Here is a 24,303-nt window from a genome sequence, read left to right on the forward strand (position 1 = left end):
TGCATGAACCCAAACACACACACGCCTGCGTGAGCCACCCAGCATCCCAGCGGAAGCACACACACATGAGAATTATTTACTGGACAAAATATGCCACGGTCCGATCATATGTTCTCCAAAAACACCCATAATTCATGTATTGATTTGATCCCAGTGCTGTGCTATGATTGGTCGGATCATGCTGGTTTTGGACTTACAATAAACCCATTCATGTTGTGCTGGGAGCATCGACCTGTTAGAAGAGCAGCAGCCTGACAAAACACAGGTCAGGAGGTCAGAGCAAAGTAAATAAACCCTAACAATAACACAATCCGTTTAAAACACAAAATATAACCCAAAATAAAATGAGAAAATGGCTGAGATTTGTTCTAAAAAATATTTTAAAATATAAGAAAAAAAAGAAATACCAAAAAAAATTTAAATAAGAATATGTTTGTTTAAATAAAATAATACTATATATATATATATATATATATATATATATATATATATATATATATATATATATATATATATATATATAAAATCATTACATACACATATAGCTGATTTTAGGATTGTTTGTTCTAGAAAAAAAAGTAAGAATATACAAAATATAAATATATTTTATAGGTTTAAAATAGAAAAAATAATATATATAATATATTTTTTTAAATTATACAATATTTAGGAATTAATAGATTTAACATCTTTAAGATCTAGATCTATTTCTAAAAAAAAAAAGATTAAAATCAAGTTTATTATAACAAACAAGAAGGCTGTCCCCCTCATTTGTGTACTGGCTATCCAAGAAGATCTGGGTCACAAAATCCTGCTTGGTAAAACAAAATACTAGCCATTAAACCATCCTGACTAAGGAGGAAGGATTTTTATGAGCAAAGATAACAAAGAAACGTCTCTTCAGATTCCAGAGTAGATTCCTTTAGCTGTCATTCACCAAATGAGGTGACGTTGAAATGAGCTGAAATATTTGTGTGTAGGTGTGCGTGTAAGTTTGTAACTCTTTTCCAAGAATGAAGACACGCTCATGCTTACGTCAAAACAAACACACATTAGTTCCGTCCAGACGGAGATGGAATGCTGGTTAGTTTTGGTCTAGTGCTGGTTTAGCAGGAGGACTAACACAATCATATTGTTCACTAGTAAAATCTAGCTGGTGATACTGATCTGTAGGTTTATTGACTAAAGAACGCTTGCTGATTAAGCTAGTTAAAGGAATAGCTTATAACAACATTTTAAAATCTCACAAGTTGGTGTATCTGTGTGTGTGTCTGTGTGTGTGTACCTGTGGTGTTGGAGTTTCCACTTTCCGTTTCTTCTTCTGGTTTTGTTTGTTGGTTCGTGGGAACACCATCAGCGCCTCCTGCCACCTGAACACATATACAGTGTTTCGAGAATTATTTCAAAACAGCAATTAGTTAGTAATTGCTTATCTAATCGTACAGATTGAAATTAATGTATTTTACTAAATTACTATCATTGAGTTAGTCATTAGTCATTACTTCACTTATTAAAGGTGCACTATGTAACATTTCTGCAGTAAAATATCCAAAAACCACTCGGCCAGTGTTATATATTTTGTTCAGTTGAGTATTTACAATATCCCAAATGTTTCCAACTATTTGTAAATCGTGAGAAATTGCTATTTTACCCGAGGAACCGGGACGTGTGATGGAGTCGCCTGTTGATGGCGTCATATCTGCGTTAGACTCGGTTTCCGGTTTTATTTTGCAGAAACGCTTTACTCTCAATGCAGTGTGAACAAGTGTCATAGCAGCCGCTGAGAGAAGCACAGAGTAACGTCATAACATCATTTTCAACACACTCAGATGTGTCTAATATGATAAACTGAGCTGCGTTACCTCATACTCATGACCAGAAAAGCGGAAATGGTGACGTCAACTGTGTCATAATAAAACTCCCACTGCTCGTGAGGCTTGTGTTGTGTTCATCTTATTAACAATCATTCCTGCGGCCTTGCTTAGCTCCACAACACTTGTCCTGCTCTGCTTCACACTACAGTAACGTTAATAATCAAATCATGAACATGATTTCTGCCCGAGTCCTATCCCAATTCTTTCCCACCGGTTGAGGTGAAGACCACATGTCCCAAGATTCTGTGCTCAAACTTGGCGTCATCAAACTACGCCTTTGTTTTGAATAGGCGACCTCCAGCGGACGGAAAAGTAACATAGTGCAGCTTTATTGTCTAAAACCAAACCCATGTACCAGATGAACAATGAGGAATTTAACAAACAGTTAAAATCATTGCATCATTTGTAAAAAATAAAATCTTTATCTTTATTTGTTTCATGTTAGTTTCAACATCTCCTGCTTTCTAATATGGTTATTAGGTGTTTTTCCACCATAAATAATAGTTGTATTCTTATCTGTAAGACTTATAAATTAATGCATTTTTATGCTTCTAAATAGTGAGTCCTCTATGACAAATTTCTTGTGATATTCTCTGTTTGTAAGTAGCTGTTAAATGAGTAAATGTTAATGATTAAATACATCAAAGACACAATTAAACCTCAAATAGATCATGGAGTGAGTGTGCATGCATTACTGAAAATGAAAACAATTTGATGTGGGATGTTATATTTACATTTTAAATCATCATTGCAGTATTGTATTACCATCAGACAGTTGTCATTACGTCTTAAAGGGATAATTCACCCAAAAATGAAAATTATCCCATGATTTACTCACCCTCAAGCCATCCTAGATGTATATGACATTCTTCTTTCAGACGAATACAATCACTACCAGTCTCTCTTTTATGGACTTCAAACCAGAAACAGCCATTCACTGTCATTATAAAGCTTGGATTAGCCAGGATATTCTTTAATATAACTCTGATTGTATTCGTCTGAAAGAAGAATGTCATATACACCTAGAATGGCTTGAGGGTGAGTAAATCATGGGATAATTTTCATTTTTGGGTGAACTATCCCTTTGAGATCAACTGTGAGATATGAATTAATGCTCATTCTTCATCTGAGTGAGTGTAACTCACCCATGTATGATCTCTTTGCTCTCAGCACGTATGTAATGGTCTTTCTCCGGTGTGCAGATGCACAGTGAGTGTTTCTGACCCGTCCGGCTCTCACCGTCCACAACATCCACACACTGATTCAGGTTTATGGTGCCCTGTGGAAGAGTGCTGGCCTGAAACACACACACACACACACACACACACATTAGTAGCTTCATCAGCATTTCAATATTAAGCAGCACAACTGTTTTCAACATTGATAACAATTAGAAATGTTTCTTGAGCAAACCAGCATATTAGAAGGATCTGTGTACAAAAAAAACCCTTATCACCAACTTACCATTTGACAAAATCAGACAAGATGTGTGTGTCTCAGCTTTATACCATTTCCATTAGTTAACATTAATTAAAGCATTAATTAACACTGAGCAATGCATTTGTGATAGTATTTATTCATCTTTGATAACATTAGTTAAACAACCTAATGTTCATTGTTAGTTCATGTCAGCTCAGATCCATGAAAGAATATTAACAGTATTTTTAATTATTAGTTCATGTTAACTAATGTTAACAAATTTAACCTTATTGTTATGCGTAACAGGCATGATTTGTATAAATGATAAAAAAAATATAACTGCTCGATATAAAAACAAACAGAAGTCTATGGTACATCCTTATTTAGATAGTGAAGTAAACGTGCGTGTGTGTGTGTGTGTGTGTGTGTGTGTGTGTGTGTGTGTGTGTGTGTGTGTGTGTGTGTGTGTGTGTGTGTGTGTGTGAACATGTGGCACATGACCTCCCTCAAATACACATCACAAAAACACCACAAACCAGTTCATTCTCCCTGTATTTCCTCACAAACCTCCTCTGACATTCATCCAAGTTTCTCTTTCACAACATCTCTCGATATTTTACTTCTTGTTCTTGACGAGTCACAAAATTCCTTCTTTGTTTTGCAGCCAGCATTCACACACACACACACACACACACACACACACACACACACACACACACACACACGCACACACACAATAACTCTTTCAACGGGAAAGACTGACACACAGAGAAACAGTGACCAAGCAACACACACACACTCATCAGAAATTTGGAAAGAGGAACAACACAAAACCCTGAAAAAAACAGGCCGTCACTAAACGCTTGCCTTTCAAAGTTGCATTTTCAGCTTCCTTTTAATCGCTTGTTTACGGTGATTCTCTTTGGTGCGGCTGTTGAACAAGTTTGCTTGTTTTAAAACCACTGATCACATGACGCTGACACGACGGAGTGATGACAGCTGAGGTGCAGATAAAGCCGCTGAGGCATCATGGGAGAAATTCAAGTTCCATAAAAGAGACATCATCCATTTTTAAAGGCCGGTGGGGGGGTTGTCATGTAATAAGCCCCGCAGGGTTCATTCGAAGCCAGAAACCTTAACCTCCCTTAACTTGTTGCTGAATTTGTTCCATATTTGATGAAGTTTGCATCATTGATTCTGTTTATTACTGTGAAGCTGCTTTGACACAATCTGTTTTGTATAAAGCACAATATAAATAAAGATGACTTGACTTAACTTGACTCCTAACCAGATGTAACATGACATTATGCAAGTTGCATGATTTCTATTTTGCAGAGTGATATCAACTGCTCCATGTAGTAAAATATGATTGAGCACTTCATAGTTGACACAGTTGATCATGACATCCTTTTAAAAAGACTTGTCATTGTTGTTCTCTCAGAAAATGCTATCAAATGGTTTGCCAACCGCCTTTCAGCCAGAACACAGTGTGTGTGTTTTTAAAGGATTGTACCTCATCTGTTTTGTCAGTCTCTAAAGGTGTCCCTCAGGGGTCTGTTCTGGGACCCATTTTATTTTCCTTGTATATAACTAATATTTTTTGTGATAACATTCCCAATGCTATGTACCATCTTTATTCACACAACACTGCTATTTATTGCTGTGCTTCATTGGCTTCACAAACTCTTCATTATTTACAGTCAGCATTTGATATTTTTAATATAACTATGATCGTATTCGTCTGAAAGAAGAATGTCATATACACCTAGGATGACTTGAGGGTGAGTAAATTATGGGATAATTAAAATTTGGGGGTGAATTATCCCTTTAAGCCACATATCGATAAACTACTTTCTAAACTTAAACTTAAATTGCGTTTTTATTTTAGAAACAAATCTTTATTTTCTTTTAGTGCAAGAAACCACTTTTTACCACTTTTGGATTAGAAAGATCTGCTTTTATATGAATTTACATTATTTTAAAAAACTTGATACCATTTATCATAGCGCTTTACACTTTTATTACTGGTTATAGCCATCAAGCACTGCATTTTGTATGATAAAGCTGATTTGCCATCTTTGTATACTCGAAGAAGTTTTATATAATAGTTTTCAGTCTTGGAAGGCGAAACCGCAATAGAAATCCATTGAACTTCAGCACAAGCCTGTCAAATTTCGATCTTAAAACAAAAATATGTGAACAAGATGCACGTTTTGGCCACTTATGATCCACATAGAGCACCTGCTGCTGTATTTCAATAGCTAAAAACAACGGGACATCCTAAAACATTAAATGTGAAAAACACTATAGGGCGAGTTGCCCCAATAAGGATTAAATTAAGAAAAGTTTAACACTAATCTAGGATTTGTTGATACGTGTTTTATTTTAAATCGAGTTGTTGCACCACTTGAACACAGATTAATTACGCAGTAAAACCGTTATATTATAGATCTGATCAAACAGCAGAAGGAGGGAGAACCGACGCCAGGCTAAAGAATCATTATTAGCGCAACCCACCCTTAAAGTGTCGTAATGTACTAAAAGAGTGATATCAAAAGATTAAATTCAGTTTACACCTTTTTGATGATGCATACTATATACAGGCGAGTAGATGAGCCAAGAATATGAACGCAACGCGTTTTCTTTATAATGGTTTTCGATGGGAAACACACTTAAAGTCCCTGTAAAGTCAAAACTAAACATGTGTTCTGAGTTTCTCACACCACAGATAAATGTGTTATTAACCACCCAGCCAAATTTGAATCATTAAAAAATCCGCCAAGTACATAAAATAGCTTATCAAAAACTTGAAAAAATGAGCAGCATTCTCTGCTCTCAAACGCTGGGGGTGTGTCCGCTGTCGGCGCCGAAACCACGCCCACTCGCGGGAAAGCGGCAGTAGCACACAAGACAACACTCACTGATCACGAGCGTCTATGATCACGACGCACCAGATGTCGGCGGGACGGGAGGATGAAGGCCTGGGCGGGGGATAGTCGGTTCTGCAGCGGATTATCAGTGAATCCCAGTTTTCTCCGGTGAAAGTTTGTAAAACTATCCGGTGTAAAGTCACTGCAGAGGCAGGCGTCGGTGGTGATCCTCAGCTCTCCATCAAGATGGCTGTTCACAAAATTAATCCACCTCTTCTTGATCATCGTGTTTGTTTTGAAAGCTGTTTTGTAAGTTGTAGACTATAGTAACTAACAGTACTGACAGTAACTCGCGATCGAGCGGGCAAACTGATGCGAATGTGCTCTAGTTATGATAGTGTTTGTTAGGGGAGGAGCCAGGCTCGGTGGCTCCAGTGCGTCATCGAGCCACCGTTTTAGCCCCGCCCAGAAAATCCTGAACACAGCAACGGTGAAAAACTGTTTAACGGTCTAACTGTGCGTTCACACCGCCGCCGGCGAGAGCGTCAAACTTCGCTCTGGCCGCCCAGCCATCGACGCTGTAGAAGATTCGTGGACGCGCTGCCGCTCTGACGTAGATCAAATGCTTGGTCTTTTTTGAAACAGCATTTAAAGGGGCTGCAAAGCAAACAATCATGTTGATCGGCGTTTGTGCTGACTGACCACAAGTAGGGTATAACCGTATAATATAACCTCATGAAATCATTTAAATGTGAAAGTTTAAAAAAAAAAGCAGATCGATGGAAAGAACTTAACAATTATAGTTACATGTTTGCTAACGAAATAAACCAATTAAAGGCCATTTGTGTGGTGTATAAATAATGTTGCGCATCTTCTTATCAAACCTGCCGCACCAGCAGTGATCAACCTCTCCTCTATTTTGCTTGGGAACTAATGTGGTCGGAACCAAAGTTTACAGCGCTGCGTTCTCTAGAATCATCTCAAGCGGAGCACTTCTACATTCCCATTGGTTGCCGCCGGCTGCCGCCGAAGCGCGTCGTAGCTCATTACCATAAAGTTGACCTGATTCCAACTCTCCTCGACGCCCAAATCGTCCAAGACGCGCCGCGCCGCTCTCGCCGGAGCTCGCCGCCGGGCTCCCATTGAGAATGAATGACTTCCGGCCACTTTGACGCTCTCGCCGGCGGCGGTGTGAACGCACAGTAACTTTTGAATTCAGTACTACATAGTTTACAGTCTTTGTAATTTGTTTCAGCAATACATTTCTAACATTTATAATGTGTTTAGAAAAAAATCTCAGAATTGCCTTTACAGCGACTTTAAAGGTGCACTATGTAAAATTTTTGCAGTAAAATATCCAAAAACCACTAGGCCAGTTTTGTATATTTTGTTCAGTAGAGTATTTACAATATCCCAAATGTTTCCAACTATTTTTAAAACGTGAGAAAATTGCTATTTTAACCAATGAACCGGGACATGTGAGGGAGTCGCCTGTCGATTGTGTCATATCTGCGTTCCCCCGGTTTCCAGAAACGCTTTACTCTCACTGCAGTGTGAACAAGTGTCATAGCAGCCGCCGAAAGAACGCAATAACATCATTATCAACACACTCAGATGTGTCTAATATGATAAACAAAGCTGCGTTACCTCATACTCATGACCAGAAAAGCGGATATGGTGCCGGCGACTGTGGCATAATAAAAGTCCCACTGCTCGTGAGGCATGTGTTGCGTTCATCTTATTAACAATCGCTCCAGCGGCCTTGCTCAGCTCCTGCTCTGCTTCAGACTACAGTAACGTTAATAATCACATCATCAACATGATTTCCCGATTCTTTTCCACCGGTTGAGGTGAAGACCACATGTCCCAAGATTCTGTGCTCAAACGTGGCGTCATCAAACTACGCCTTTATTTTGAACAGGCGACCTCTAGCAGACGGAAAAGTTACATAGTGCAGCTTTAACGAGAAACCTTGCATTAATATTCTGTGTTCATCTGCTTTCCTGTACAAAGTATGGATCATCAATAAATATTTTGAATTTGGTCTTTTAATATCACTGTCTTACTGCAATAATACTGACTACAAACCTGGTAAAAATGACAATGGAGGAAAGCCTCCAGGTGGGCGTTCCTATAAGCGTGTGACGTCATGTGAAAACTATGAATTGGTATTGTTTTATTTATAAGTGTATTTGTGGTCTAACTCCATCGTGTCACTCAGCTTTTACAAATACAAATAAAAATGTTTGCTACAATCTTCATTTAAATTATTTGTTATATCTTAAAGTTCCTTGGGGGAAAAAGCTTTAAATATAATGCTTCTTCCACTTGGAATAATTTACAAAACATCTCAAAGCTTACTATGCTTTCATCACAAAACGAGCTTAAATGGCTTTTAACAGATTATGCGTTTTATCCTTTAGTAAACTGCTGTTGTGATCCTTGATTGTGTTTTATTGTTTTGATGTGTATCTGTATGTTTATGTTATTTGGTCACTCTTGTGAAAGAGATTTTAATCTCAATGAGTTTTTAACCTGGTTAAATAAAGAATGAATTTTCATTTATACATTTAACTCACTATGTTCAACCACAGTCAAAAACAAGCTTTTAATTACAGACTGCTTTGTTTTCAGTGAATCATATTTGCAGATCAAAGTCCCTCAAGCTCAAATATTGTATTTGACTTCTGCCCTTTATTTACTGCCAGACTAGTTCCATCAAACTAACCACCACTGCACTCGTTTATCCACAACCTGTGCTCATTTTGGTCTGTTGACAAACTGAATGTAAAATTTTTGAACACCAAACATGTATATCAATATACAAGGGAAAGCATTTAGGGGACTAGTCAACATTGCACCATTTTTGTCCTGCAGAACATTTTACATTTACAGTTCATTACAACTTCATGTTTAAAATTCATGCAAAAAATGTATTAGATTAGTTACATTAAAAATTTACATATACTGTATGTTTCAAGGAAAGTTGTTAACTCTAACTAGTCACAATTTCACCATTTTGTTTTTGTCGTTTACTTACATGTAAAATTAATTTGTCCAACTGCAGGACCATTTAAATCCAGAAATGAGTTACAATTTTGTTTAATTATCATACAAACAGACAAAAGTTTGAAATTAGTTATCAGACTGATTAGAGAGACACTGATTTTCATATTTAAATTTCACAAAAATCCTTATTTAGACTAGGGATTCCCAAACTTTACCATCAGCCAAAGCAACTTTGACCTAAAATATTTATTTTCATGAGATTTTCAGCAAATAATTAAATTAATATTTTTACAACACATTCCCATGTTCATAGTTCACTGATGCTGGTTAATGGTCACATGAAATATATATATACATAGATTTAATCTTTTTTTATTGTTTTATTTGTTAAGATTTCATTTTATGGTTTTATTTTAATTGCTTTTATCTCAAGATTTTCTTTTAATTATTTAGCCTGTTGACTGTCAGTGACCCACAAGCGGGACACTTTGGGAATTTTTTTATTGCCTTTTTTCCCCATTACACATTTTAGTAATACACTCTCAGGAAAAAAGGTTTCTTGGGGAACAACACGTATAACTGTACCTTTAAAAGGTACACAATTGGTCCTTAAGGAACAATTTTACCATTGTTTTCCTCAACAGGGGTAGGCAAGTTCGGTCCTAGAGAGCCGCTATCCTGCAGAGTTTGGCTCCAACCCTGAAAGACGTCTATAGAAGCTCTTATTGAGAATTAACAGAGGTTTAGATGTTGAGGTTTTATTGAAAATGTTTGGTCACCGTTATGGTGATCAGTTTCCTTTAGATTGGCAGTTTGACTCTTGGCTTTTTATGCAAGTTTGTGGATTTTGTTACAGTGTTAACAAAACACATAATCTGTTCAAATCAAAAGAAGCCATACACAAAAATGTTTGATTATTGTTATTAAAATTAAACGCATCACTGACTAAAAATATTGATATATACTTTCTTGCCACAGATTTGATTTTTAAATATATTCTAGGGGGAGAAAAGTTTATACGCACACAGATATCAAGAATCAGCATATGAATCTCAACAATGGTGACATACTTAATGCTGCAATGAATGCTGGGAGCCATGAGTTGTATACTGTGGTGGCTAAGTAGAGTTGGAGCTAAACTCTGCAGGACATCAGCTCTCTAGGACCAAACTTGCCTACGCCTAACTTAGAGGTACAAAAATGTACTCTTAAGGGTACCACCTCAGTGACGACCACTTGTACCTTAAAAGGTACAATTGTGTACTCTTATTTTTGAGAGTGTAGTAATGATCATTAATTAGGTATCGTTCAAATGCTTAAACACTCAAAAGGCATCCAGTGAAAACTGGTTTGAAATAGAAAGTTGCTTTATCATGGAAATTACCATTTATATCCTTTTAGCGGGCTCAATTTTTGTGATATCAACTTCAAATTTGCAACACAACTTAGACATATGGCTTTGATTTTAGGGTCTAAATTATGTAATAAAAATATATATTTGGTATAAAATAAAAATGTTTAGTTCAGAATATTTGTTTTAAATTTATTCACTTTTGCAATAATCTACTGGGTGATCAGTCTTAGTTCTTTATTACAAAGCATTCATGAATTATTTCATTTAAGGTCAGATCAATGCTCAACAAGGAAAAGTGACTCCAAAATGGCTTTTCATCAACTTGTAAACTCCAGTTTGGGAATCCCTGAACAGTCTAAACAGTTGATAAACTACAAAAAGAAACACATCCGTGAATGGGACGATTGCAATAATGATAAATCACATTAAAACTCCTCTACTGCTGTCTTTAGAGAGGTGCCTCTGGGAACCCTGCCCAACTGACTGAGCGTTTTACACAACACAAAGAGACTGCTGAATCTGTGTCCAGAGCACCGCTTTAACCCTCGCCCGGCCCGCAGGTCAACATCGGGGCAGATTCACCAAGGACGTGCACTACAGCAAGACCGTGTTCAATAATCAAGGCTCACTGGGGATGCATTGATATGAAAATATTGTCCGATACCAATAACCGATAATTCTTGATATTTGAAAGCCGATAACCGATATACAGGCCGATAAATCTAAATCCAAGTTTTTATATAATTTTTGAAAGCCTGATTACAAAAACAAAAGTCTCATCACCGTTAAAGCCATGTCCCAAGCACACCCCATGTTCGCATTATTATTTTATGTAGCCTTTTATGACAGACTCGGGCTGTTGCACTGAACTGTGTGAAAAGTGATTCCAATCATATTTCAAGCTATTCAAAACCATCATGGCGAACAGTACGCATCTGAAGTGTCTCAGCTGAAGGAAATAATCCATTATTCATCAGCTTTAAAGGGTTCATTTGACATATATGAGGTCATCATACTATAGAATATCCAATAGTTTCAGAACTGAAAACTTCCTTGTTAGTCCAAAAACAGCTTTTATTGTAACCAAGCCCAGAGAACGACTCATTGTGGAATGTGCTTATCTATGAGGTGAAAGATCAACGCCTACTTCATCATCGCATCTGTGGCCCCGCCCTCTGGCGTGTTAGTGAGATGACGAGGAGAGAAGAGCGATGCAGGATCACTGCACTAAAAATAACTTTACCTTCCAAAGATCTTAATGCTAGGAATGTGCTTATTTATTTTCAACAATGTGAATGTCTGAGCATTATTTATCTGTATTTGCTACATTTCTCTGTGGATTCTTTGATAAATCAGTCGCAATTTTGGCGCAGGCTTTGCAAACAGACTTTTACAATATGGACTCGACATCATTCTAATGTCTGATCTGAGACCAGTGATTTCTGATATGATTCATGTACAGTCAGATGTTCTTTGTCTGTGTGTCAGTAAATCAAACCAGTGACTAAACACTCAAGCCTCAACTTCACATTGTTTCTCTTAATAGGATGAAAACAATCTGTGATTAAATGATATTTATAAAAGCGATCAAAGAACGCTCCCTTTGCAATCACTGGAGCTGTCACAGCAGCCAATCACAGCAGTGGGCGTTTACACTGAAGTCTCACAGCAGCCAATCACAGCAGTGGGCGTTTACACTGAAGTATCACAGCAGCCAATCACAGCAGTGGGCGTTTACACTGAAGTATCACAGCAGCCAATCACAGCAGTGGGCGTTTACACTGAAGTCTCACAGCAGCCAATCACAGCAGTGGGTGTTTACAATGAAGTCTTACAGCAGCCAATCACAGCAGTGGGCGTTTACACTGAAGTATCACAGCAGCCAATCACAGCAGTGGGCGTTTACACTGAAGTCTCACAGCAGCCAATCACAGCAGTGGGCGTTTACACTGAAGTATCACAGCAGCCAATCACAGCAGTGGGCGTTTACACTGAAGTATCACAGCAGCCAATCACAGCAGTGGGCGTTTACACTGAAGTCTCACAGCAGCCAATCACAGCAGTGGGTGTTTACAATGAAGTCTTACAGCAGCCAATCACAGCAGTGGGCGTTTACACTGAAGTATCACAGCAGCCAATCACAGCAGTGGGCGTTTACACTGAAGTCTCACAGCAGCCAATCACAGCAGTGGGCGTTTACACTGAAGTATCACAGCAGTGGGCGTTTACACTGAAGTATTACAGCAGCCAATCACAGCAGTGGGCGTTTACACTGAAGTATCACAGCAGCCAATCACAGCAGTGGGCGTTTACAATGAAGTCTTACAGCAGCCAATCACAGCAGTGGGCGTTTACAATGAAGTCTTACAGCAGCCAATCACAGCAGTGGGTGTTTACAATGAAGTCTCACAGCAGCCAATCACAGCAGTGGGCGTTTACACTGAAGTATTACAGCAGCCAATCACAGCAGTGGGCGTTTACAATGAAGTCTTACAGCAGCCAATCACAGCAGTGGGTGTTTACAATGAAGTCTCACAGCAGCCAATCACAGCAGTGGGCGTTTACACTGAAGTATCACAGCAGCCAATCACAGCAGTGGGCGTTTACACTGAAGTCTCACAGCAGCCAATCACAGCAGTGGGCGTTTACACTGAAGTATTACAGCAGCCAATCACAGCAGTGGGCGTTTACACTGAAGTATCACAGCAGCCAATCACAGCAGTGGGCGTTTACAATGAAGTCTTACAGCAGCCAATCACAGCAGTGGGCGTTTACAATGAAGTCTTACAGCAGCCAATCACAGCAGTGGGTGTTTACAATGAAGTCTTACAGCAGCCAATCACAGCAGTGGGTGTTTTCACTGAAGTCTTACAGCAGCCAATCACACCAGTGGCGTTAATACTGAAGTATCACAGCAGCCAATCACAGCAGTGGGCGTTTACAATGAAGTCTTACAGCAGCCAATCACAGCAGTGGGCGTTTACAATGAAGTCTTACAGCAGCCAATCACAGCAGTGGGTGTTTACAATGAAGTCTTACAGCAGCCAATCACAGCAGTGGGTGTTTTCACTGAAGTCTTACAGCAGCCAATCACACCAGTGGCGTTAATACTGAAGTCTCACAGCAGCCAATCACAGCAGTGGGCGTTTACACTGAAGTATTACAGCAGCCAATCACAGCAGTGGGCGTTTACAATGAAGTCTTACAGCAGCCAATCACAGCAGTGGGTGTTTACAATGAAGTCTCACAGCAGCCAATCACAGCAGTGGGCGTTTACACTGAAGTATCACAGCAGCCAATCACAGCAGTGGGCGTTTACACTGAAGTCTCACAGCAGCCAATCACAGCAGTGGGCGTTTACACTGAAGTATTACAGCAGCCAATCACAGCAGTGGGCGTTTACACTGAAGTATCACAGCAGCCAATCACAGCAGTGGGCGTTTACAATGAAGTCTTACAGCAGCCAATCACAGCAGTGGGCGTTTACAATGAAGTCTTACAGCAGCCAATCACAGCAGTGGGTGTTTACAATGAAGTCTTACAGCAGCCAATCACAGCAGTGGGTGTTTTCACTGAAGTCTTACAGCAGCCAATCACAGCAGTGGCGTTAATACTGAAGTCTCACAGCAGACACACCTCTTCAAACAGAGGCTAAAATCAGGGTAGGAATAATGCCTTCTTTTCTAAATGATGGCCATTTTTGTAAGAATCATACTAACATCATAAGTACAACACAGGAAAAATTATAAACAATAAAACAATGCAGTTTATGACCCCTTTAATATATTGGCCAAATTTTCTTATCAAGCCGATAACGATTAGCCTGGCTAGCCTAGCCAGGACCAGGCTAGATAACAATAACATTAAAAATGAATATATATTGTCCGATATATTGTGCATCCCTAATTCATACAGAGATGCAACTGGTCTGAAAATAGCAGCCAGGCTTCTGTTGTAATCTTCCTCTCATCCTGTTCTTTCCTCCTACACATCTCTCTCTCTTTCTCACTCCAGTGGCTTAAGTCCAACGGGGAAGGAGAGGATGATGGTGAGAAGGACTGTCAATCGAGTTTAAAAATACCATCAAATTATGTAACTATGTAATACATGCTGATTAGTTCATGTAATCGATATAGAAGCCACAAAATAAGCCATTTTGTTTTTAAACATTACAAATTGTGTAATAAATGCCATTTCATGTTCACGTTGATGCTATTATCTGTCTATGAAGATTCATATTTTGGGTCTGTTTTCCAGGAAATTTTGGAAAATGGAAATTTCCATGCATATGTTAAATGTTTATTTGGTAAAACAATAAGGTTCCACTACATTACGTAATATGACCTAACAATGAAAATACTTATTTAAGTAAATTATTTATTAAGCATTTACTGTAGTGTTAACATTTATTTTGTCAACTTTTATATGTACACTAGCATAAATGCTAACCTCAAATCGAACACACATAGACTAAATGTTATATTGCGCAACAACAACAAAAAAAAGTTTCCAAAATTTTGGACCCCATTGACTTTTACGGTGTACAAAAAATTCTCATAATATCTTTTGTGTTCTGCAGAAGAAAAAAGGTCCTTAAAGGATTAGTTCAAGTTCAAGTCCAAGATGTCCATGTCTTTCTTTCTGCAGTCAAAAAGAAATTAAGGTTTTAGGTGAAAACATTCCAGGATTTTTCTCCATATAATGGACTTCAATGGGCTCCAAACGGTTCAAGGTCCAAATGACAGTTTCAGTGCAGCTTCAAAGGGCTTTAAACGATACCAGACGATGAATAAGGGTCTTATCGAACCCTTCACGAACGTGATCATCTCTGAGCTCAGCCATAACTTCCGCTGAGTGAGGTCAAAATACGAGCGCGGTCATAGATGTATACGTATATGCCTCATTAGCGCCTGCACGGATCAGTAGAATGAGGCATCTACGATTGATATATCTATGACCAGGCTCGTATTTTGACCTCACTTAGCGGAAGTTATGGCGGAGCTCAGAGATGATCACGTTAGTCTGATAAGAGGTAAAATAATATCATAAATACTGCTCCGTTTCTCGCAGAAACGGATCGTTTCACTAGATAAGACCCTTATTCATCATCTGGTATCGTTTAAAGCCCTTTGAAGCTGCACTGAAACTGTCATTTGGACCTTGAACCGTTTGGAGCCCATTGAAGTCCATTATATGGAGAAAAATCCTGGAATGTTTTCATTAAAAACCTTAATTTCTTTTTGACTGCAGAAAGAAAGACATGGACATATTGGATGACATGGGGGTGAGTAAATTATCAGCAAAAGTTTATTTAAAAGTTTGAACTAATCCTTTAATGATGACAATTTTTCCTATAATAGTCCTGTAATAAGTTCCATAGTCATTGCAAAATATAACTCTTATTTTTCTGGTGATGTTGGGGTGTTCTTGACATGTTTCGTGAGATTCGCCGCTATACTACATTCTATATTGTAGGGTTTGAGTGGTCGTTATGGAAACAAATGCTGAAGAGCAGCTATAAATATAGCTTGAGACTCAGACTCACTCCAATGTGTTCTAGCTTTCTCCACACACTCACAAAGAGCGTCCAGTCAACACCAGACATCCTAACTTCTCACGACACGACACTTCAGCACCTGTTTCTGATGGCACTGACACAAAGAAAACCTGCTGATGACATCGACACACACACACACACGTCAAAATCATCTGTATTAGAAAAGGTTTTCAAGTGTGTTTGTGTGTGTAAAAACCAAACATGCTATTTCAGCATTATTTACATAATAATAAAGTATTAATTCATGTTTGAATTTAACTTTTATTTTAATATTTTTTAGCTTGAGTTTTAGTCATTTTGTTGTGTTCCTTTATCATTTTTTTGTTTATTAAATATTTCTTTCTAGCTTTAATTATTTTTTATTTTAGTTTAAGTTTTAGTCATTTTAGTACTTCACTTAAACCTTTTTCAGTTAGTTGCCCAGACAATATTTTCTCATTTTCAATTATGTTCAAATCTTTCATTTGAAAGAAAAGTTAATAGTTAAAAATGTTTGTTTTACTACACTATATTGCCAAAAGTATAGGGACACCCCTCTGAATCACTGAGTTCAGGTGTTCAATCACTTCACGGCCACAGGTGTATAAATCAAGCACTAGTGCAGACGCTTCTACACACATTAGTGAGAGAATGGGCCGCTCTCAGGAGCTCAGAGAACTCAAGTGTGGGGCCGTGATCGGTTTCCACCTGTGCAATAAGTCCATTCGGGAAATTTCCTCACTACTAAATATTCCACACTCAACTGTTAGTGGTGTTATAACAAAGTGGAAGAGATTGGGAACAACAACAACTCAGCCATGAAGTGTTTTAGGCCACGTATAATCACAGAGCGGGGTCAGCACATGCTGAGGGTCACAGTGCGCAGAAGTCGTTACAGACCTTCAAACTTCTGTGGCCTTCAGATGAGCTCAAGAAAAGTGTGTAGAGCTTCATGGAATGGGTTTCCATGGCCGAGCAGCAGGAAGTGCAATGCAAAGCGTGGGATGCAGTGGGGTAAAGTACGCCGCCACTGGACTCTAGAGCAGTGGAGACGTGTTCTCTGGAGTGACCAATCACGCTTCTCTGTCTGGCAATCCCATGATCGAGTCTGGGTTTGGCGTTTGCCAGGAGAACGGGACTTGCCTCACTGCATTGTGCCAAGTGTAAAGTTTGGTGGAGGGGGGGATTATGGTGTAGGGTTGTTTTTCAGGGGTTGGCCTTGGCCCCTTATTTCCAGTGAAAGGAACTCTTAATGCTTCAGCATACCAAGACATTTTGGACAATTTCATGCACCCAACTTTGTGGGAACAGTTTGGGGACGGCCTCTTCCTGTCCCAACATGACTGCACCAGTCCACAAAGCGGCGGCCCGTAAAGACATGGATGAGGAGTTTGGTGTGGAGGAACTTGACTGGCCTGCACAGAGTCCTGACCTCAACCTGATAGAACACCTTTGGGATGAATTAGAGCGGAGACTCTCGTCCAACATCAGTGCCTGATCTCACAAATACGCTTCTAGAAGAATGGTCAAAAATTCCCATAAACACACTCCTAAACCTTGAGGAAAGCATTTCCCAGAAGAGTTGAAGCTGTTAGAGCTGCAAAGGGTGGGCCAACTCCATATTAAACCCTACGGATTAAGGGTGTTTTCACACTTTTCAGGGGTCTGAACGTGGTTTGCGTGATTTGCCCATATGTGAACACTCCAAGCGATCTAAGACTCCTTTAAAGCGAACCGAGGTGAGAGGTGATCTGGGTACGGTTCGATCTCCTTTTATGGTACGGTTCGCTAAAAACACGCAATATGACCACAAACCGCTCTGGGCTTACTTGATTTTTCTGTTTGCAAATTCCAAAGTAGTTTGGCCATCAGATGCCTCGGTACAAATCGGCTGTTCATCATGGCTGCTTCTTCTGGCAAATCTCTACAAATTATTTGTTCACAACTTACACTTGTTTATTACAATTTCAACCGCTTCCGAACAGTGTAAGAGAGACGCGACTGCACACCTTGCCAGTTTAAAATGGTGTTAAGAGCGCACACACCTAAAGCACATGCACAGAAGCCAGCTGTCACAGCGCGTGTACTAAACAGCATCTTTAGCGTATTATTGCATTCATTTTAAAGTGACAAAAACTCTCAAGTTTCACATAAACAGGTGGTTTCGTCTTCACATCTGCATTACTAGCCTAATATAAGAACCAGTCGAGTACGTCATACAGTGAAGAATATGCAGTTTTATTTTTTCATGTGATTATTCAATTTCTTACTTGATTGCAGTTTTTAAGCATACCCAATTTACCTGGAAATTTTATTTAATTTTTAACAATAATTTTTTTATTATTGTATTGTTTATTTTTGGCCTTCTGCAATAAAATAAACACGATTCAAGGAAAACAAATCAAAATAAATGTTATTTATAAAGGTGGATGTGTGATACAGCTAGTGCAAGAATATGTAGTATTGCAAAAACTACTTTTTTCCAAAAGATAAACTTAATTCAACAACATTTGTAGCAATGTCATTTAAAAAAAAAATCTTTACAAACAAATATCTTGGTTACTGAGGCATAAACAATGCAAGTGAACGGGATCAAATGTTGAAGGCCATAGGGTCAGCCATCAAACACTGAACTGGACTAGATCCAAAAAGCAACAGTATGAACACAAAGGCGTCTGAGACCACATTCCTACTAAAGTGGACCAAAAAAGGATCTGAGTCCTCTTTCAGGTACAGGGACAGTGTGAACGTGAAGAGAACTGGGTCCTTTTTCACTTGGTTCACCTCTTGGTCCACTTAAAGGAGTTTGAGTTCGGTTCTTTTAAAGAGGACCCAAGTGTGAAAACAGTGTAAAAATGCGATGTCATTAAAGTTCATGCGCATGTAAAGGCAGGCGTCCCAAAAATGAAAATGAAAATGAAAAATCTGTCCCTTGCGTGTCCTCTTTCAATGACTTTCTACCGTGGAACATGAATGGAGTTATTTATAGTTTAGGCCAATAATGTCCAGGTAAACGGTTGTCAGCTTGCTCCTCACACAACTGCTATTTAGTGTGCAAGTCATATGGACGGATATTTTGATGCTCTTATGTGGCGTTCACACCGGACGCGATTCGCGCGAATAATAACTTTAAATAGTTATCACAGTGATAATCATATTGTCTGAACCAGATATTAATATACAGATTTTCTCCTCATTGTTGTCACTACTAGAGCACGCTCCTGATTGGTTAACGCGGCGCGAAATATCCGCCAAAGTTCAGATTTTTCAACTTGAGCGTTTCGCGCGAATCGCGCGTTCAAAACGCTCAATTCGCGTCCTTCGCGCCGCCTCAATCGCGCGAATCGCGCCGCAGAATGCCATTTCGCGTCTCTGCATTGACTTAACATGTCAATCATTTCTCGAATCGCGCGAATCGCGTCCGATGTGAACGCAGCATTATGGTGTAGTCGTGGAGTTTAACAGCCCCTGCTCACCGTTCACTTTCTTCTTTCCTCAAAACTAGACCTGCACCTTAAAACAGTCCAAACTACTGAACGCTTGTTAACAATCCCAGGCTCATTTCATTCGTGTCAATTGTAGAACACAGTCCATATCTACAAGAACATTATCCCTCCCTTGTTAAATACTACTTGCTTTTGTCCTTCTTTCTCTCTCCGCTGCGAGCGGTTCTACGGAACGAGAGTTAATTGTGTACATTTGTCTCTGTTCCTGGATGTCTGAGTGTGGGAGGGATGTGGGCACAGATGGATTGTGGGTAGTTTTACGGATGTAGCGCTGCTTCACCCACCCACACACATACAGATCATCATCACCCGGGCCGGGTCGAACCTTGCCTTCCTGCGTGCAGTAATGACGGACTTTAGGTTCATGTAGTTCCACACACACACACAAAAGCGCAGAGAAATGTTTATGCAAACAAACACGCACACAAAAGAACTCATGATCACGTGTGGGCCGAAGTGGTGCTTAATAGCAATCACAAACACGCATGAATGCAAATGATCCCAAACAGCTTTTTATCCTTTATGCTGCTCTTTATACGTCCATCACTCACTTCGAGAGAAAGAGAGATGAAAGAGAAGCAAACGCAAAGAGGCAGAGACAAAGAGGAGAGGACACAACTCAATTCAGCCATTATGCCAAGCAATGCATACACACAAACACAAACACACGCACAACATACAACAGGCAGGCAGCAACATAAACACCCTGAAGCTCTGTCCACATAGAGCCGCCCACAGACTGCAGACAGAACATGGCAACACGTATACAGTATGAGGAGCGGGAGCCCTTGCACACACACACTCACAACACACACTCACAACACACACTCACCATGTCATCCAGCGCGTAACGCAGGAGTCCGTGTTCATACAGAAGGAAAAACCGTCTCTGCCATTTCTGTAAAAGAAAAAGTGAGGACGTCTTAGATCTTGAAAGCATTTCAAGTGTGCTTTAAGTGTCTAAATACTTTTTAGCGCCACTGTATATGAATTATAATGTTTACGTAATCATGCGGCTTGATTGATACGGTGCCCGGTTTATCTGGGGCCTCATTAAATTGCATTAATTATAACCCTGCTCTTTGGATATCAGCAATAGCCATTTGGTTGACCAGTACACCCTACATATACATACTTATATATACACTACATATGCTTTGGGTTATTTTTATCATATTTCCATCTCGTTTGTCAGTCTGTGATTTCCTGTTTGCTGTCGAATTGTTTCCCATCCCACAAACTCCCTCTCCTGCTGTTTCTCACGAGCTCAGCTTGAGAGACCGAGAGTGAGTCAGCGACTCCATGGCCCCCTCAAGCACACACACACACACACACACACACACACACACACACACAACTTGTTAATTTCTTGACAAGCACATATACTACGCACACACACACACACACATAGATACAGACACACTTAAATACACACAGAAGAACAGCAATCTATTCTCATACACAATGTATGATAATAAAGAAAAAATACTAGTCCTTTGGTGAAATAAATATAATGCATGACAACTCGTGTATTTTTTAATATGTTAAATTTCACCCTTGTGTTCTGTTGAGATGGACTTTTTATGATTAGGGTCCCAGAGACCCAATGGTACGCATATAAAAATAACCGTTATATATGAATTATAGAATTATTAAAACATACTTTATTAATTAAATAATTTACTAACAAATTATAATAAACAATGTTTATAAATTAATTATAAAATAATAAATCATATTATTTCATATTAATTATAGAATTATTAAAACATACTTTATTTAAATAATTTACTAACAAATTATAAAAAACAATGTTTATAAAGTAATTATAAAATAATACTCATACTATTAATCTAATATTATTTCATATTTATTATAGAATTATTAAAACATACTTTATTAATGAAATAATTTACTAACAAATTATAAAAAAACACATTTATAAATTAATTATAAAATAATAAATCATATTATTAATCTAATATTATTTTATTTTAATTATAGAATTATTAAAACATACTTTTTCAATTAAAAAAAATTACTAACAAATTATAAAAAAACAACATTTATAAATTAATTATAAAATAATAATCATATTATTAATCTCATATTATTTTATATTAATTATAGAATTATTAAAACATGCTTTTTAATAAAATAATTTACTAACAAATTATTAAAAACAATGTTTATAAATTAATTATAAAATAATAATCATATTATTAATATCATATTTTTAAATTAATTATAGAATTTTTAAAACACACTTTTTTTATTAAATAATTCATTAACAAATTATTTAAAAAAACTATGTTTATAAATTAATTATAAAATAATAATCATAATCTCATTTTATTTTAATTATAGAATTATTAAACCATACTTTATTAATGAAATAATTTACTAACAAATTGAAAAAAAAAAACAATGTTTATAAATAAATTATAAAATAATAATCATGTTATTAATCTCTTTTTTTTTTCTTAAATCATTTTACTAATTTCATCTGACCCAAATAAAAGCCCAATGAATTTTAATTTCGTTTTAGAATTGTATTTATTTATTTTTAATTTTATTTATAATCACATCCAATTAGGTTATTAAAATAACCCCAAAGCAAACATGGGTGTTGAAAGGTCAACTTTAAACCAAAAAAAAGAAAAAGAAAATGAAGCATACACACACACACACACACACACACACACAGACACACATTCCTGATCCCCAAAAAATGGGGTGAAATATGACCTGGCCATTTCTTGCCAACATCCATGAGATTCACTCTATTAGTGCTGGTGAGAATAGCAGAACTTGACAGAACAGCACATTCTAGAACGTGTCTAAAAATAGTTTTTGTTAGACATTTTTGCCAAAAATGAACTCGCTAAGTAAAAAGTGCAGCACTGCATTATAATCCATATTCCGTGGCGAGTTCTTGGTGAAGTTTTCCCTGGGCTTTAAAGAGCCGTGCGGTCATACGAACCCGTGATCTGTGCAGAGGATTGTCAAAGTTAGTTCCTTCAGGTGCCAGGAGCAGCCATCCACCGTAGATGGGTTTTGCCTGAAACATGCAACACATGACGTTAGAACATTAAGACCATGACTCCAGGTCTTTTTAACACTGGTGTGGCATCAACTATGTCAGATAAACCTGCTCCTACCGGCCAAAACTGTGGTTGGGCGCTTTATTCGTCAATCAGATTGTCTGCCATGTGGAACACTTTATTCCGATGGTCACATGTCTCAATGCACATTAAACTGGGATTTAAGAAAGTACATACTTTTATGGAAACATGCCAAAGAAAAGTACCAAAACATCTCTGCACGTGACGCTCCTGTGACTGCACAACAAAGTGCCGACGGACGGAAACCCCAAAGAAAGCACACGTGAGAGAAACATTACTACTTCAAAGCTCAGCATACTTATTGGAGATCTCAGATATTTTTCATTTTAGTACATAAAACTTGTTTCTCCAAAAATGTGCAAATACAGTATTAAAAATAATTACATTTATCTCACCTAAATCAATGTATGCTCACTCTATGCATTTGTGTTGTAGCAACACACTTGATTTCAACCTTGAATTGAATTTACAAATCAAAGAAGAACAAATTACAACCAGAAGCACAAATAAATACAATATAATAAAAATACAAATGAAATAAAGAGTGCTTTAAGGTTTTCATAAACACTCTAAAAAATGCTGGGTTAAAAATAACCCAAGTTGGGTTTGAAAATGGACTAACCCATCAATTTGGTTGTTTTAACCCAGCGGTTGGGTTAAATATTCGCTTAAAACAACCAAATTGCTGGGTTAAAACAACCCAATCGCTGGGTTAGTCCATTTTCAAACCCAACTTGGGTTATTTTTAACCCAGCATTTTTTAGAGTGTAGGTCTAAAAGTGTTCAGGAATACTGCAGAAATTGAATGTTTCATTGTGTAGTTTAAATTCAGATTAATTCTTCTCGCTTATCTTTTGTTCTTTGATTAACATGAATGACAGGCAGCAGCAGGAACATTATGCTGCTGTCACTTTAAGAGCTAATGCACGGATCCAATATCCTCCTGGGACCCAGGAATAGACTTTTGTTATATTTTAGCGAATTACATTAACATCATACATGTCACAGTCTGGATGTCCTGTAAAGAGATACCAAATGTTTGGAGGTTTCACCAGGACAACAACTTCTTCTTGGTCTTTACAAAACGGCTGATGTTAATGTTTAGCACTCTTATGGAAATATGATAATATTTTGTCATTATAATTTTCAAATTGTTTGTTATAAATCAACATCTCAGGAAAATGTTATGGGGTTTCTAATCAAAATATGACTTTCTGTTACAAAACAGGGCATTGATTTCATAAATGTCCACTGTAGTGGACGCCAGGACTTAAGTCATGTTTATCAGGCATTTTGGAGACATAAGTGAATAGGGAAAGAAATTACATATCAATATTCCTATGAAATATTAGATATTATTATGAAAATGTTGCCAATTATTCCTCCCATTATTACACTTCTATTTTCTGCCTTGGTTTCGAGGCTCTCTGAGAAACACTAGGATTTGATGGGCGTGCCACACTGAAGACTTGGAAGTTAACGCCCACGGCTAGGATTGGATAAGATTTGCATATTTAATGAGCTTCAGCTCCTCTCAGTACATGTGGGGATTGTTTTCAAAGCGTCTGGGGAATCGCTCACAGGACTCGCAAAATATCTTTATCAAACAA

At 37.9% G+C, this 24,303-nt stretch overlaps 1 protein-coding gene across 6 annotated transcripts in view; it reads right to left on the reverse strand.

Moving 5' to 3' along the window:
- LOC307119795 (myosin phosphatase Rho interacting protein) overlaps positions 1-24,303 on the reverse strand; it is an 80,266-nt gene that overhangs the window by 45,365 nt on the left and 10,598 nt on the right. For 5 of the 6 annotated variants that reach the window (XM_079806335.1, XM_079806333.1, XM_079806330.1 and 2 more), the window contains exons 2-6: positions 22,552-22,629; positions 20,401-20,466; positions 3,020-3,171; positions 1,286-1,370; positions 198-251 (exon numbers count right to left, since the gene is read on the reverse strand). In XM_079806335.1, coding sequence (XP_079662461.1) covers positions 198-251; positions 1,286-1,370; positions 3,020-3,171; positions 20,401-20,466; positions 22,552-22,629 — 435 coding nt within the window. The remainder of the gene's footprint in view (positions 1-197; positions 252-1,285; positions 1,371-3,019; positions 3,172-20,400; positions 20,467-22,551; positions 22,630-24,303) is intronic. The other variant, XM_079806334.1, reaches the window with a different exon arrangement.

This window comes from Gobio gobio, assembly GCF_949357685.1.
Source record: "Gobio gobio genome assembly, chromosome: 23".
Taxonomy (NCBI): Eukaryota; Metazoa; Chordata; class Actinopteri; order Cypriniformes; family Gobionidae; genus Gobio; species Gobio gobio.